General features: G+C 34.6%; 1 protein-coding gene across 1 annotated transcript; it reads left to right on the top strand.

Moving 5' to 3' along the window:
• Window positions 1–14,779, top strand: LOC132273792 (vacuolar protein sorting-associated protein 9A-like). The gene is made up of 5 exons (XM_059774860.1): window positions 1–277; window positions 1,423–1,570; window positions 4,315–4,485; window positions 7,708–7,887; window positions 13,662–14,779. The coding sequence occupies exons 1-5, from the start codon at window positions 168–170 to the stop codon at window positions 14,448–14,450; spliced, it is 1,398 nt and encodes a 465-aa protein (XP_059630843.1). The 5' UTR covers window positions 1–167; the 3' UTR covers window positions 14,451–14,779.
• The last annotated feature ends 3,675 nt before the right edge of the window (window positions 14,780–18,454 follow it).

Here is an 18,454-nt window from a genome sequence, read left to right as displayed (position 1 = left end):
ATAGATATATATCTATATATATATATATATATATATATATCTATATCTACTTAAGCTACTGCTCTGACCTCCCTTGTTTTCAATCATCGATGCCGGCCGCAGCTCCGACGATCTGATCTGTACTGCGATTCTGGAATCTCGGACCTTCAGTGGTTTTACGGCGGAGAATGGAGACGGCCGACGTGTTCGGATCGTCGACGGCGCCTCTGACGTGGCACGACTTCCTGGAGCGCATGCGACAACCGTCCGCCGCCGATTGTGTCAAATCCATCAAAAGGTTCCGATTCAAACCATATTTACACTATATTATAGTCACAATTACATAAATATGACCCTTTGTTAAAAGTATAAATTAATTTTGTTCTTTTAGCTAAAACAATTAATGCTAATAACTATTTTAGTCAATTCTGCATATATGTGTATATTTACCTCTATATATAAAATTGGAAATTTTTTTTTTTTGAACATTTTGAACTGATTCAAGATTCGATTAGTGGGCATTGTACAGTATATGGGTCTATTGGGTTCTCTGACTTGTAAGGAATTCAGTCAAATGTTGGGGAGTCCTTGGGCATAGAACTGCTCCATATGGAAATGGTTGAATTGAAAGAAGTTGGAAGTTATGAATTATAAGAAATGGATCATATTTAATCTGCCATTTCTTTGCTCAATGTCCCTTGAGCTTACATTTACAGGGAAATAATATTCACACAATTTGCCTTTGGCTATCACCAATGCTGTGTATTGAACATACCATTTAGCCTTTGGCAACAACCATTGGTGTGTATTCAGCTTATCTTGGTTCCCCTGAAAATTTATGGACACAATTTGTCGCCAAATTGGGTCCTTTGTTGCGGTAACCGTATGATGAATTATCAGTTCCATTTATTAATCAGCTTTTCTATCATTACTTTTGAACAATGGCTACTCTACAATTATGCTAGTTTAAAGATGGAACTTGGATAGGATGATGATATAAAAAAAAGAGGCGTTATTTTCTTGTGTTATTTAATGGAATAGAAAGGAAAAGAGGAAAGAAAGAAATGAATTATTTATAATTTGACCGTTACACTGTTTCATGATTAAAAAAGATACTTAATTGGAAGAATAAAATAAAAAAGTACTAATAAATAAAGAGTGTTGCTATATGCACTGATGTGAATAACCATACTCACTCCTTTGGATGCATTGAGATGTGAACCAGTGAGACACCGGACCTTCTATCTAATAGAAGAGAGACACTCAGTACTTTGTTGTATTATATATATATATATATATATATATATATATATATATAAGTAGCAAAATTCATACATAAATATAAGTTTTTTTTTTTTCATAATTAAATATATAAGTTTGTATGCATATATGTTGTAAAGCAATTATATGCAAGGTTTTGAATGGAACATGTGAATGTGGCAGTTTTATTGTGTCCTTCTCAAACAATGCTCCTGATCCAGAAAGGGACAGTGCCGCTGTACAGGATTTCCTTAACAATATGGAAGCAGCTTTCAGAGCTCACCCACTTTGGGCTGGTTGCTCAGAGGAGGAGTTAGAGAGTGCTGGTGAAGTGAGTTAACTTTTTTATTAGTTGTTTTCTTAATTGGATGATGAATTTATTACGTTCTTTCTTATCTGGTAATTTTCTTACCCTTTTTCTTTTCTAATTTCTCATGCATGACCTCATGATATAGATGAAAGCATTAGCGGTGGTCAATATAGAACTTCCATAGAAGGCAAAATTTACATTTTGCTCAATCGATGATAAAGGTGCTGATACATGTAGTATAGCACTATAGCTTGCATTACTTTGTTGAAGAGTTTTAATAACCAATCGAGTTAAGAACAGTTTTTTGGTCACCAATTGTTATCTCACGGAAATTCTCATTCCTAAAAAAGTAAATATATATTTTTTCCCAGGGGGAGGGGGTAAGTTCTGTATAGGAAGAGGGCACAGAAATTTGTTTTATCAGATAAGTAATAATAGAAATGAATGCCACTTAATTATTCTGATTCCTGTGCAAGTATATCAATTGGAGCATCTGGCCTTAATAAATAACAAAGAACAAAACCGCAATGCATATGAGAAAGTCTACTGCTCAACGGTTTTGATTACCAAAGGCGAGGACCGGAGGCATTGTCTTTTGCCCCACGATGAGCAACTTAAGATTTGTGTCCTTTGGCACACGTATGTGCATACACACAGTCACATATGTATTTCCTGCACACCTGTCATGAACATGAATCGGTGAAACTCCAATTTGGTTACAATGATTTCAAGATGGAGCATTGAAGAGTATTTCAGCTGTCCATGTTAATCACTGAAGTTATGAAAGGAACGGCCTTTTGTAGTTTTTCACAGTATTATGAATTATCTAATAAGTTTCAATAGAGTGTGAGATTATAGCACACATATTTGATTGGCATATACATATATATAATTGTAATAATAAAAAACAAGGCATTAATTCTAGCTACTCAATTTCATTTTTGTATTTTTTTTAATCCATTATGCCATATATACACATTAGAGGAGTGCTAAATATTTCAATCAGATTGAATTGTTTTTCGTTAATAAGCTATGACCAAAGAGAATGGGTTGAAAACAACAATACGGAGGAAAAATGGAGGATGTGTCAAGAGATTGTTAAATAAATAAAATACATGGAGGGCCTTAATTTTTTATGCCTCTAGAGATATCAAATGACGTGTGTGTGTGAACTGGTGTAGCAGTCATGGAATGGTTTTAGTGAAGAAGAAGACAGTGAAGGATGTGATCTTTGATAATATCTTAATAAAAGATCAGAACTAGATGTGAGAAATTTTAATGGTTTTGCTGTCTAAACCTTGAAAAAATACATGGAAATGGTGAAATTGGGAAAAAAAAATCTTACTAGCTAACTTTATGGGCTATTTCCTGTCTTTTATGGACCTAGCATATTTTAGGTCCGGAATCAGAAACACAAGGATTTATCCTATGCCGTGCAGGTGAAATGGCTTATAGTTCTTTGACATATGTTATGCTGAAGCAGAAAAAAGGTTACGGGAAGAGGGAAAGTGGTGATAGCATTTCTGTGAAGGGTTTCTTTTGAGCAAATATCTCTTCCCCTTTCTTAGTGGATTTTCTATGAGTTGGAAGAAAGGTTTTGAAGAACAAGGTGGTTTAGGGATACCCTGTTGATCTTCGCTATTGCCAGAATAGCAGACACAATACCAATCTGTTTTCAATTTATTCCTTTTGCCCATAGCAGTTCCATTGCGTATTGTTGGTTTTGATTTCTTAGAGGTTGATGATGGCGACGACGATCTCTGGTATCAATATCTTAGAAGCTGACAATGGCGATTGATGAAGGCGAGTTGGAATGGAGCTGCAAGACATCACCCAGGATCATGCTCTATACCATGTAGAAATTAGGATTAGATGAAGGGAGAAAACCTTTGGATAATTGGCTGAAAGAAACTGTCGATTTGCTCATTCTCCTCACCCTAATGCCTCATATATATGTATATATATATATATATATAATGGAAATAACCAGGAAAACACCCCGCATATCCCGCACAACCCCTGTGAGATTTGCTAATTACATAAGCCCTAATGTGTATATTCTATATTCTATTCAATCTTTTTCTCCCTGTTATTGGGTTTGATTGGCATATGCTCTGTGTGTGTGTACGTGTCCCATGCAAACACGTGTTTCTCTCTGTGTGCCCTCTCTTTGTGTGTGTGTATGTTCCTATGCTGTTACTAAGGCGAGTATATGTGATTTGACCATTATATGCGGTCTTCATGCAATTTGTTTTGGCACACTCTGGACACACTCAGAAGAAACCCCTTATATTTACACCAATACAGTGCTAGAGAAGATGTGAACTAGACCTCTGCAAAACCTATAATGAAATGACCCACTTATTTTTTTATCATTTTGATTCTTAGTGGTTTTTTTAGACACAGTAATGGATTAATGTAGAGTAGACACTCAATAGAATACATTTGCATACATAGAAGATGCATACAAACATGTAGTCTTATCTTTAGGTCCAAATTTTGAAAGTTCCAATGTCTGAAAAATCGTGTCCTTATTGGAATGCAACTAGATTATGTGTCGTCACATATTATTAACTACCGTTAAGGTAAAAGAATGCATTGTTTGTTTTATTTCTAACTTCTTATATTTCAATTTTTCTGGAAGGTCTCTATTCTATAATTTATTTCTTATATATATATTCATTTTCATATTATGCAATTCTCCTGTCAATATCTTATTTTAATTAAATATCTTTCTTGACGTGCACATATATCTTTCATTACAGGGTTTGGAAAAGTATGTGATGACAAAGTTATTTACCCGAGTATTTGCTTCACTTCCAGATGATGTAAAAGTTGATGATCAACTTCATAAAAAAATGGCTTTACTTCAACAATTCATTCGGCCAGAGAATTTGGATATTAAGCCGACTTTTCAAAATGAAACATCATGGTTGGTGAGTAGAGAAATGCATGTGTGAGGTGATATTTTTTCCCTGTAAAATGCTGAAACCTTTTGTCTACCAATGGTCTGCTTGTTGGAGACTTATTGGCGTGAAAGGCATATTGACTCATGATCATCATTTTAGTTCCTTAAGGGTTTTCCTCTTCCATGATTATTTGAATATGCAGAATGACATTTCTACTCTGAATTTTGATTGTGGAACCCTTTATGAAGTTCGTACTTTCTTCTGTGATGATACAGCTATTAGAGGATGAGCATTGTATCCTTTGTCTCATGGAATCAAAAAAGAAAAGAAAAGAAAAAGGCATAATTATGGAGGACAACCAGTAGGGTTCTTTTACATAGACAAACAAAGATACCTTCGTGTGCATATGTAGTTGTGTGCCGAAACTGTGCCACAGGTAACCCATGCTTGCTACTGTGTCTTGCATGTGGGACAAGTGCAGAGACATTCTTCTGCTAGCTCTGAAACCAATTGATGCAGGGCAGCCCAGTAAAAAAAAAGGGAAAGAAGAGGAGAGGAGGGAGGGGGGGGTTGTTGGGGAAAGGCATAATTATGGAGGACAACCAGTAGGGTTCTTTTACATAAACAAACAAAGATACCTTTGGGCACATACGTAGTTGTGTGTGCTGAAACTGCACCACAGGTAATCTTGCTGCTGTGTCTTGGATGTGGGACAAGTACAAAGACATTTTTTTTGTTAGCTCTGATACCAATTGAAGCAGGGCAGCCCAGTAAAGGGAATGATTAGCCTTTTTCTATTGACCGTGTACTAGACTTTTTGTCAAGGAAGATATAGATGTAGGTCTTAAAACATGTAGAAAAATGTTGTAGGCTTTACGGGTGGTGAGGGGTTGAAGTTGGCTAAGGTTTAGTAGTGTTTGCATCTGGGAAATTTCAACGAAAGAACTGCTGGAATCTCTGGACAACATCCATTGGAAGAGTTTTGAGTGTTATAGAAAATGGCTATGGAATATGGAAATGATTAGTGTTGATAGGGGATTTGATAAGATAATGGAAGAGCCGGACTTCGCTTTTGAACCTTAATTAGGGTTATGTTTTTAATTTTGGAGCCTTGCGTATAATAGTCAAAAAGGGAAAGGATTAGGGCTTGTCAGATAGATAGAATTTTTAAGGGTAGAAATGGGTGTGAGATTTTACAGGCGTAAAAAGTGAAGAATAAATAGTAAAAGAACTAAGATGGAGTTGGTAAGCATCATATCTAGGGGTTGAATTGTATCATGCAGTTCCATAATAGTTTCAAACGATTCTGAAGTTTTTCCTAAACTTGTTCTCGATTGAATTGAAAGAATTACATTTCTCTAAATAAACTTCTGGCTAATTCTAACTCTAAGCGGACTTGATTCTATAATTCTTTTTGACTCATAAAATTCTTGTAAACATACTAATTTTAAGGACTCAATGTGATGGGTTGACCCACAATATGACTCATGAATCACTATTGTAGCCAGCATTCTGACATGAAACTAACATAAAATGGGACTCCATTGAAGCTAAAGCCTGATTATTTATGCAAGGTCCCAAGTGGGCCGTGTCTTGAAATAGAAGCAAGTCTAATTTTTTTCTTTTCTTTAAATTTACTTTTTCTAACGTTCTTATGGACTGTATCATTCCCTTGTTTATATTTTTGGTATTTCATTTTATGCTTTTGTCTGTGATTGGAGTGCTACATTTTCCTTGTCCTTGAATCCTAGGCCTTTCTTTCATGTGAGTTCCCATTTTCAAACAATTTTTAGTTCAATCTCAGTACCAACTGTAGCTAGCTATAGTTTGGAAATTGTATTTATTTTATTATTAAGATGAAGATTCTATATTGAACTAAACAGGCTAATAATGAGCTGTGGGCTGAGGGCTGACACATCAAAGGTTGCCAATACATAAATGTATCTATAACTGCTATTAGATATATCTATTCTAGGCAAAATTGCACATACATGAATAATGATACTGAACTGTACTGCTCTGGGGTTACAATTTTGATGATATATATATATATATTTAATTTACACCCATTCCAATAGTAGAAGCTTTTCGAGGAGCTAGTATATCAGTACCAACTGTAGCAAGCTATAGTTTGGAAATTGTATTTATTTTATTATTAAGATGAGGATTCTATATTGAACTAAACAGGCTAATAATGAGCTGTGGGCTGAGGGCTGAAACATCAAAGGTTGCCAATACATAATTGTATCTATAATTGCTATTAGATATATCTATTCTAGTCAAAATTGCACATACATGATGCTGAACTGTACCGCTCTGGGGTTACAATGTTGATGATATATATTTTTTATTTTACACCCATTCCAATAGTAGAAGCTTTTCGAGGAGCTAGTAATTAACATCATATCATAGGTGGTAGGGGCCTGCACTGCTGTAATACATGCCTGTGTTTTGTATCCTGTGAGTTTGGTTGATGCTTAAAAGTTGGGATTCTGCCTGGTTGGAGCAATCTCTTCCAACACTATGATTTGACAGGAGCAATGCTAAAACTGTGCTTTTTTTTGGAACGTGTATTACCTCTTTCCTTTTAAAGTGTTGTGGTAACATATTACATTAACGATCCTTTGCTTTCCCTATCATATCATTAAATTGGAGGAGGTTCCTCCAATTCATATCACAGAAAGAACACCTCTACACAGCTTAGTTCCACTTGACACTTCTATGCGGCTTATTTCCATTTGCTGTTTGCTTACTGGTCCAAAATAACATAAATTTGATTTTTAAAGATTCATTGCAACTATCATCTCCTCAATTATCCTAAACGTTAATTTCCTTCAAATTTATGTACAGATAACCATTTGCATCTTTATTTATTCAAATTTTCACATGAAGAGCATCTTATAACTTTAGGTAATAGGAATATTCAAAAATGCAGATTTAATCTTTTGCTTTCTGTTGACATGAAATTTATGGAAATATGTCCAATTATCAATTACAAATTTTTAGCACGATGTTAATGGGTGGAGTTTCCAGAACTGATGTTTGCTTGCTTTTCATGTTAAATCCTTTATTCTTATTCTTCTTCTTCTTCTTCTTCTTTCAATCTATTTTCTTTAGGCTAGCATCGACCGGGCATTTTTTCTTTGCCGTTCCAAGTGGTTCCGTTCTGTCTGATTTTAAGAACAAATAAATGGTAATAAACTGTTAGCTCAGTTCAATTCATGCTGTATTTGTACTTTCATTTGGCAGCTTGCGCAGAAAGAGCTGCAAAAGATCAATATGTATAAAGCACCAAGAGATAAACTTGTCTGTATCCTCAACTGTTGCAAGGTCATCAACAACATACTGCTAAATGCTTCTATTGCTTCGAATGAGAATCCTCCTGGAGCTGATGAATTTCTTCCAGTTCTTATTTTTGTTACTATAAAGGTAAGGTCAGTAAAATGTTGCATGCTTACTTGATAATTATTTTTTCTGTTCACACCATGTATCTGGTTCCTTATTCATATTAAAATATTTAGTCCTCTCTCTAATTGGTACCCTTTTGTCAGCTTGTTGCTTAGTTCAGTAAGCATGGACATCACTTCAATTATTTTATTGGTATTTTCCCTAGTGTTTAGGATATGATGGTAACATGTAGTCTTTTTCCCTCTTGAAATCACATTTTTTTATTTATTTTGTTCCCAAAAATGCTGCCCCATATATATATTGTCACACCCCGCTCATCGGGAGCATGAAATAGCATCAAATTCCGCAAGTGGCAAAAACATCCCAAACCATTCTCAAGAGAAACCTGTTAATCTGTTGATCTTCTTCCTAGGAAGCACGGATGCTTCTCTTAGGGTACTGTGGCAGTATTGGGCACTCGGATTCTTGTCGGATACGCGGATACGGACCGGACACATGTTGGATACGGCTAGAAGTATACTGAAAATTGAATATCTTATTTTCTGGTTGGATACAGCTGGGACACAGCAAGGATACATTTTGGACACTTTCAGGATACGGCGGGATAGTTGTCCAAAACTTATATAAATTTTCTGCAAAAACATGTTTTCTTTAAAAATTCACCAAAAATAGAATTCTCACTGACTATTACTTAAATAAATAACTTTGTCAATTGAGTCAGTTTGGGAAGAAAACAGTAAGAAAAATTCTGCTATTAAGACAGATTTCACTGCAAAATACCTTCTACTTCAAAAATCCATAATAATTTCAAAACTCCACAATTTGGAGCCAAATAAAAACTTGTAAACTCTTAACAAGTGTTCTTTAATATCTCAAAATTACATTTACAAATGACAAGTCTAAGTATAGGAATTTCAGCCCTTGTACCATACTGCTTAGTTCAGTTTTTCTGCACAAGAATTCACTTCAAAATCTAACAATTCTTCAACTAATTTCATGCTCAACAAGGTAGTTTAACAACTGGAATCCACATTTCTCATGTGAAGAAATACTTATTTAAAATTACTATTTTTTTTAGCACAATTAAATAAATAAATATATATATTCAAAAGCTGAGAAAGTTAGGAAACCTACCTCTTTTAGCTTTCCCCAATTTTCTCCCTTTATCTCCTTCTATCTTTCTCTTCCTCTCTCTCCTTTTCTTTTTCTTTCTTCTTTCCTTCCTCTCTCTCTGGCCGTGTCTCCTTCTTGCCTGTTTTTTTTTTTTTTTTTTTCTTCTTCTTCTCTTTCTCATTTCTACTATATATATATATATGTGTGTGTGTATGCACTACCCTAGAGACTTAGTCAAAGCTTCTCTTGTAAGCTTTATGACATATGTATATATATGGGACACATGCAACACCACACATGGCAACACATAGTAACTATGTATTGCCATGTGAGTTACTCATACTACGAGTGTCTTTGTCTTCCTTAATTTGATGACACAAAATATTTTTTTTTTCATTTCCTATTTATTTTGTTCTAACTTTATCACTCCTCATAATTTACGTTTTCCCACAAGATCATAAATCTTTATTTCCTTCTAAATGTCTATTTTTCACCACCACTAATCAATCTTGTTCTTTTCTACCACATTTTACTTCATTTCTATATTCCACTCATCATCGTGCTATAATTAAATACGTCATAAGTTGTACCAAACCCATAAGTACAAATCTGTGGGTTTCGCTCAAATGATCCATCTAATAATTCACAATAAACAATGATATGGTAAAATATGCAAAAGTTGCCATCTCATTTGGTTTAATCCAACATAAATTTAAGTAAACCTTAACTCATGTTACTAATAACATAGCTTTGTTAAAAATTCAGGATATCACATATATTAAATATAGGGTAAATTACACGGTCCTCCCCTGAGGTTTGCCATAATTATACGGACCTCCCCTGAGGTTTGCCATAATTATACGGACCTCCCCTATGGTTTTAAAAATTATTCTGACCTCCCCTAAAAAAACAAACCTTCTAACACGGACCTCCCTTTTTAGCGGTCATCGTTAGTCAACGACGGAAATTGCTGACATCATACAACTTTAAATGATTAAATACCATAATTGCCCTTATATCAATTGTAAAACACATTTCAACCTTAATGCTCTATTCGGTAGGAAAGAAAAAAATTGTATGGAAGGGAGAGATGAAGAGATGGATGAGACATTCCTAGGGAAGAGATTGTGTATTTCCTTCTTTTTTTCAGTTGGATAGAAGAGAAGATAATAAGCTTATAATTTACTATGTTCGTTAAAAGATAAGGAAAGAGAAAGTTTTAATTGTTTTTATCATTATATATCTAATAATATGTATAATATTTTAATTTATAGAGGATAGTGCTGTAATTTAACACTTGTATAATTTAGGATAGTATTTAGTTTAAAACTTCTATAATAGTCCACTTGTATTCCCTCTTTTCTTCCACCCATTTTTGGGCTGATGAAAATTTGTAAAGGAGGATCCTTCCTATTTTCCTTTCTTTCCTTATATCATCTCTACCGAACAAAGGAAGTTTGTTACTTCCTTCCTATTTTCTCTCCACACCTCTTCTTCCCTTCTTACCGAACACAACATAAATAAATAATTGCCCTTATACCAATGGCCCACCAGGTTCTAAGCAAGTCATGAAACCCCTCACTACTCAGGCAAATTCATATTCTCATATTGATTATCAATTACTTTATATATATATATATATATATATATATGTCTATTTGTGTAGTGTGCGTGGATTAGGTCTAATTTTGGGTTTTCGTAACTGCAATATGTGTATGGGGCCATTGACGCAGCACTGACACAACAACTATGCCAAGTCCGACTTGGCGTCGGAGAGGCTCCGGTGGTGGTACCTTTGGACAGGGAGCTTGAACTCGAGCTTGTTGAATCTGAGGCCTTGGGGAAAGGAAATGGAGGATGGGCTGAAGGGGATTTCAAGCAGCAAGGGTACACTGGCGTTGGTGAGTGGCCGGCGAGTTGACCCGATCGTGTTTGTTGAGGAAAATAAGCCTAAGGAATGGGTCGCGCACGTGAAACCAGGTGTTCTGATCACCTTTGTCTCGCTTCCACGTGGTGGTAATGATCTCATGTGCAATTGATTCAGGTCAAACCCTAATTTTTCAACATCACCAATCCTAACAAACAAGCAGTTCACTACCTTAATTTGAGCTTCTGTACTTGGAATCTGATGCAACAAATCTCGAAGTGACTTACGAATAACAATAGAGACCCCCTTCACGTAGTGAATTATACTTTCATCCAATTCTATTCCAATGGGGTATTCAGCGACGACTTCAATCTCCCCAGTAATTTTACGCTTTTACTTGAAGGTGCTGTTATATTGGGTAACTTGGGTTCTCAAGTAATCTCATATATATATATATATATATATATATATATATATATATATATATACATATATATATCTATACATACATATACATATACGTATACACACACACACACACACACACAGTCAGAGAAAGAGAGATTAGGGTTAGTCTGTGTAATTACGTCAAACCTCAGGGGTGGTCCATGTAATTTACCCTAAAATAAATTGAGATTTGCATAAGCCTGCGGGATTATAAATCTGTTCACAATTCTAAGTTTCCAAAGTTGTAGCACCGTAGTAAAAATGCTATCTTGGAATCTTAAATGGAGGGTGAGGATAAGGGTCTGCCGTCTGCTTCTTATTGCTTTGTTACTTAAGAATAGGAAATTCTAACTTGGAACTTAATTTTGCTCCAGTTTTAGTAATCAAGACAATATCATTAACAAATATCATGCACAATGAGACATTTTTCCATGGTTGCCCATTTTGTTCTTCCTTAATCAAGCAAAGAAAAAGATTCATGGCAATTGGCAAGCTTTTTAAAGGGGATTTTTTCTATTAGTGTATATTAATAACCAAAGTTATGGGCAAAGAAAACCTTAAGTGCTTCAGTTAGGAAGAGTTACATGGTCCGAGGGTAATATTAGGGGAAGGGAAAGACCAACATCAATATAGATAGAGTTTGTAAGAAAAGATAGGGTAAAAAGTAGTTTGACCAAGGATATAGCCTTTTGAATGGAAAAATAGGATTCATGTACCCGATCTCAAGCAGTTGAGAAAAAGTTTTGTTGCGTTGAGTGAATTCATAACGAGGGAATTTAACTTGGTGTGGTTCAGTAAAACCTTAAGATACTCAGCTAGGGTCAACACCTACCCGGCATGATCTTGTGGTGAGCCTTGGAACTGCGACAAATTCGGCATGTTTTGGATGTGCCATCAAGACCATGGCATGCCATTTTATCCATCTAGTTGTTTAACCCTCCTTTTCCCCTCAATTTTCTCATTTCTCTCTTCTGATTGAGTTTCTCAGCCTCTAAACAACTTCCAAACACATCAAACAACAAAAAAGATGAGTTGGCCGTAAATCTTCGATCAAAGCTTTCCAATATTGCAAATAACCGTTTGGATCATAATTTTATGTTAGATCTAACATAATATATTTGTGGATCTTGCCACGCATGTCCTGATCTACTGGTTTTTCGAATATTTTGAATTTTCACGAAGGGTGTAATTGACTTGCATGCATACAACATGAAAATATATTCTTTTCGTGTTGTTTATTGTAAACTTAATTTTAGTTTTTTTTTTTTTAGTTTTCTGTGCCTTTTTTACTTGTCTGATATTTTAACCTAGTTATATTAGTTATATTAAAAGATGCTTGTGTACGTATATTACTAAACTACAAAAATGTATGATGTATATTGTACATAAGTAACTTGTATTATGTGTAGATTAGTCTTCATAAATCTTTCTTTATTTTGTGGAAAAACAAAGTAAATAACAAGTAAATTAGAAAATCTGAAAATTATCAAAATTGTAGACAACTAAATTTAAATAAGAAGTAATTAAATACTTGATACTTCACATATATTGGTTTACATAAGTAATTTTTTCTAGGAAAAAAAAAAAAAATTTGAATTAAAAAAAGAAATTCTGCACATGTTTTCAATAAATTCATTTAAAAAATTTATTAGATTCTAGAGTTAAAAGTTATGTTTTGGTTCATTTTGAGCATGATTTATGAGGTTTAAAATATTTCACAATTGCATTGGCTGATACCATTCCGACACCACCCTCGCGCTCTCATCTGCGGTTGCTACTTTCTTTTAATTCCTTGTTCATCACAAATGAAAATTTGCTCCTCTTTGTGTGTGTGTGTTGAATATATTATGTTTATCTCGTGTTTCTCCCAAGTCTGCTTCCCCTCTCTGAGAAGCCACTCAATTCCTTGTCTTTGTGCCAGGAAATGGAAAATTAGTTATTTTAACATAAAAATTATTGGACTAGAACCTAGGACGAAGTAGGCTAGTAAAAAATGACACTTTAGGCTTGTAGTCTTGTTAGCATATTTTTTTTTTCTCTTTTCCCCTTTCTTGTTTGTTGGACTAATGTTGGAGGGTCATCTAGTAAAGTAGATGGATTGTACAATAATCTCTATAGAATTACCTCTTTTGCTCACGGTTAGCTGTAATGATGGTCATTTTTCATTTTGTAATGCTGAGATTGAATTTTGGGAAGCTTTCTGGTGTTATGACCTTCCCTTTTTGTGGAACATGCTTGCTTCTGTTATGTGGCCTTAGATAAGGAAACCATGATAATAAATGTATACCACCTTAGATAAGGCGGATGTTATCTGGCATATATAATCTTTAAATTCACAAAATGGTTTTGCATGATGATTATCATATAGGCAAACCCCCCTCAACTGCACTCGAATTTGCTGTATATACAACGGTACAGGCGTCAATCTCGATTAGTTGCAGAAGCAGCATATTTCTTCACGAACATGCTCTCGGTGGAGGCCTTCATTTTGAGTATTGATGCAAATGCCCTTTCAATGGATGAAACTGAGTTTGAAAAGAACATGGAATTTGCTCAAGCACTTCTTTCAGGCCTTACAATAGATTCAGATGATCTGTTCAATCAAAGTGATAGAAAACATCAGATGCCTTCAATGCAACCTCATTTTTCACCCGAACTGTCTGAAACGAAATCTGGGAATAAGCAGGAAATATATGCGAAACAGTTATCACTATCCAATGATCCATCTATCTCAGATCTGGAGAACAAAGGGGCAAGTATGCTTTTGAAGGAGGATCAGGTTAGCAAAGTCTTAAGGGATTTCCCATACTTGTTCTCCCAATCCGGGGATCTAACAGTCAATGATGTGGAAGACTTACTAAACAATTACAAAGCTCTCGTTTTCAAGTATATTTGTCTTTCTAAAGGATTGGGTGTTGAAACTCCAATTCCTTTGTTCATTTCACAAAGTCAATCTGAACTCCATTCTGAGACCATGAAGGAATCTGAAGATAACAGAGCAGCAGAGATGAATAATGAAACAAACAATGATACCGGTAGGACAGTTGATGATTCAGATGGTCTTACATTGTTCAGAGTAGAAAATTCTGAATCCAAGTTGCTGCAAGATGAAGCAGTCGAATCACAAGGTGAGAAAAATGATGAGATTTCGCGATGACAAATCTCATATCATGTTATCAATAGACATGTTAACGTTTCAATGCAATGGTGGCTGTCGGTGCTTTTCTGTGATATCCTTGCTTTTTGTGACTATCATGTCTCTATGTTGTGTATTTATTCCAGTAAGGTCGTCTGTATGTTGTGTAGCAATCAGAAACTATCATCTCTCGCTACTTTTTCTTTTAAAATCGAGAGCGATAGGAACAGTGAATGCTGAAATCAGAAAGAAACAAGATTTGGCATTTCAACTGAGAAAAATATAGAGAAGTTGTATTTCCATAAAGATGCAAATTTGCCCCAATGAAGATTTGACAGCACTTGAATCACTGACCAACATTGCAGGAATTCATATAGCATTGGAGGTAATGTATGTTAACTAAATTCCCATTCTTGTTTTCCTCCATCAATTGGAATTCTTTTCGTTTCTTCTCGTATATGTTTCTCATTTATCAATGTACGTGATGTGGTGAAATATAAGGATGGCATGGGTTATGCAAGTGTTGCCAATCGAATTTCTCATTCTAGATAGGAAGTGTGCAAGTGCCATTGCTTGTTGCAGTGTTTAAGGCTCGGGCTGTCTAGCTTGAGAATGGAGGTTCGAGCTCAAGGGTAGTCACTTCGCCTAATAATGCAAACGGTTAGGTCTATATGCAGCTAACACTTCCCAGCACCTTTGATTAGCAGCAATCACAAAAGGTAATGTAATTTGTATTGGAAGTGTTTGTTAGCTCCTTGTCTTGTGTATAGGAGGAACTCCTTGACTGCACCCGAGTATGTTAGGCACTTAGGCTTAGGCTCATTGCCTCTATGGGAATGAACGTCGTATATGTTGGGTAGTTGAACGAGTTCCACATCAGTTAGAAAACAAAGAAATCTGGGAGTTATATAGGGCAAGGGTCAATCCACCTTGTAGGTTAACATTTTGGGTTGGATACCCACAAGTCCAATAATTGGTATCAGAGCTAGGTCCCAAAGAGCCGCATGTGGACTCAAGATCCCCTAGCTAGCGGGAAGACAGGAAGGCCAGTGATGTTCTATCCATCCAAGGGTCACTCCACCTAATAGGTTTACTTTTGGGTTGGATACCCACAAGCCTAACAATATATAAAACAGTTACAGGTCCCATGTGATTTGTAATTGTGCATAGTATGTGTTTATTTCCCTGTGAACTTCAAATATATATGGGTTAAGTGCTACTGAGGTTAATGGTCTAATTGTACAGCCTCTTTGCAAATAAATTTTACTTCTGATTTAGTTTTGTCGCGCAACAATTGTTTCCCATTTTTGTACCATTAATGTGACTCCTTAAGATGATGACACAAAGCTTTTAAGTTTTGATTTGGTCATTCACGTTTTATATGAATTTGATATGTGGATGGAGTGAATTTTGTTCCTGGTTGCAGAAATTATGCTGATTGTGTATTTTGTTAGTTTTGTATCATCGTAGGTTTTGTTTCTACCTTTTTTCATAAAGCTTCTGATCAAAACTTAACCTTAATAATTGGGAATTGCGAAAATCCTCCTTTAAGATCAAACGGTTTTCCTTTCCCCCATGATTTTATTCATATACATACATATATACATACATGTTTTATATGAATTTGATATGGATGGAGTGAATTTTGTTCCTGGTTGCTGAAATTATGCTGATTGTGTATTTTGTTATTTTTGTATCATCGTGGGTTTTGTTTCGACCTTTTTTTAAAGCTTTACATGGATCAAATCAAGTCTTCTGATCAAAACTTCACCTTAGTAATTGGGAATTGCGAAAATCTCCTTTAAGATCAAACGATTTTCTTTTTTTCCCTGATTTTATACATATATATATATATATATACATGTCAGTGTCTGTCGCTTTAGGATTTTCATTTTTCTTTTTGAAAGTGGTGTTTGGTGACTAGTAAGTACTGAGACTATATGGTCGGATTAATACAATTCAACATGAATATGAAATGTGTAAATTTTATTTAGTTTTTTATTTACGTTTGGGGAACATATTCTCATTTTCCACATATTTGTTTTCCTAAGCTATTATTTTCCCTTTTTATCTGTGGCTCTGTTGAGTTCACACCACTTGAAAAGAAAAGGTCAATAGTCAAAAATATTACCTAGAAAATGTGTAACTAGGACAACATTATTTTATTTATGTCACAACTGTCTTTATCTTTCCAACCACATGCATTGACTAATGAGATAAAGATAACTGTCTTTATCTTTCTTATGTTATTTCGCGTTTGGCCCACTAACAATTGACTTGACTTTCTCCAAATGGTAACCCGAAACGTGGTTCAAAGTGAATGTGACTAGGAAATGACTGAATTAGTGGTTTAATTTTTTTACTAATCGTTTTTGGTAAATTCTTAATCAAGTTGTCTTTTTCATTGACAAAACTATCAAATACCCTTGAGATCTTTATGAAACTGAATCAAAGACGAACAAATAGGACATTACCAATACCTAAGTTGGTTTAATGTGTCTTTTTTTTTTTTAGTTAGATAGCTTAGTTGACAGAGGGTTCAACTTTTTAAATGAATGTGTTTGTGTTCGAATTCCCATCTTCTTAATTTGTCAAAGATAAATAAATAAATATATATATATATATATATAGGAACTATATATGTGTGTCAAAATGTAGGTGTCCTAGATTAGTTGATCCCCTATTTGTCACTTGGATAAGTCAATGAAGGATTCCATGAATCGAGTTCAATTTATTCAATAAAAATTATTTTGGATTAAGGAGTCAATTGGGATTAAATTGCAGGATAATTCAGAAGAAATCAAACAAAGGCTTTGAAATTCACGACCAGTAAATTTTTTTTTTTCCCCAAGTAGTATGGAAATAGTTTGATATTGTTATGGCTACTTAAATTATTTATTTGTGGAGACAAAATTTGATTTTTTTCTTGTCATTGTAATATAATGAATGATAGAAGTTATAGCATGGTATCTATACGAGAATGGTGTATCAAAATATATGATACAAATGTTTAATGCTCTACCAAGTAGGGAAGAAGAAAATTGGATGGAAGGGATTGACAAGACATCCCTAAAAATTGTGTATTTTCTTTTCTTTTTTCAGTTGAATAAAAGAGAAGAGAATAAGCACATAATTTAAGAAAAAAGGAAATATATAGTTTTAATTGTTTTTACACTCTAGTATTTTAGTTATTTTTTTGAAAAGGAGAGATAATACAATCTCGACTAAGGGTGGCAAAATGAGTCAGAAACTATCAACCCGTCCATATTCGCCCGTTTTTTTTAATGATTTTGGATGAACCATATCAAAAATGAGTCAAAAATGGGTTGGATAATTTTTAATCACTTAATTTGAGGGTCAAGATGGGTTGACCTATATTCAACCCATATTTCACCCAATACATAATAAACACATATTTATTCTATATTACACTCAACTGATTTCTCTTTCTAAAATTTACTAACTCACGATTAGGGATGCAAGTTGGGCTGGCTCAACCCAATTCAGTCCTAACCCAATGTGATACCCCCTAATTTTGGAACACGGATTGATCAAGTCCGCGCACAAAATCAAGGGATATCAAAACAATTTAAGTATTTAACAAGCACAGAATACAAAGATGAATAATAAAGAATAAATAAACCGCTGAAGAAAACTAATAAATAAATATTACTTAATGATTTTCCAACAATTACAATTCGGAAATCCTATAACTCAAGGACCCCTTAAAACATTATCCAATAATCCAATACTATTTAAAAGTACACAAGATGAATAGACGAATGACAGTCTCCCAGCTGCGGATCCTCAACCTCGAGACTGGAACCTCTAATAACCTGAAAAATAAATCGTGGGTTAAACCCTACGAGCAAGTTCACTCTACCAGGCCTCTGAAAACCAATAAGCAGATCATCTCTGATCAAAACCAAACCTAATAAAGTTTTAACTTTAATAAAGCACGATATACATGTCTATATATAATTATATATACTATACTAATCACATCCATTAATAGGTTTATTAAA

This window comes from Cornus florida, unplaced genomic scaffold (genome assembly GCF_030987335.1).
Source record: "Cornus florida cultivar Cherokee Brave unplaced genomic scaffold, ASM3098733v1 CherokeeBrave_3.0.0_Hap2_Chr09, whole genome shotgun sequence".
Classification (NCBI taxonomy): domain Eukaryota; kingdom Viridiplantae; phylum Streptophyta; class Magnoliopsida; order Cornales; family Cornaceae; genus Cornus; species Cornus florida.
The sequence above is the reverse complement of the archived record's forward strand: the minus strand, read 5'-3'. Positions and strand labels throughout refer to the sequence as shown.

Bases quoted from the DNA above. Each gene is read 5' to 3' on its own strand.
- LOC132273792 (XM_059774860.1), top strand. From the start codon at position 168: ATGGAGACGGCCGACGTGTTCGGATCGTCGACGGCGCCTCTGACGTGG. The intron at 1,571-4,314 runs GTGAGTTAACTT...CTTTCATTACAG, and splicing joins AGTTAGAGAGTGCTGGTGAA to GGTTTGGAAAAGTATGTGAT. The intron at 7,888-13,661 runs GTAAGGTCAGTA...ATTATCATATAG, and splicing joins TTATTTTTGTTACTATAAAG to GCAAACCCCCCTCAACTGCA.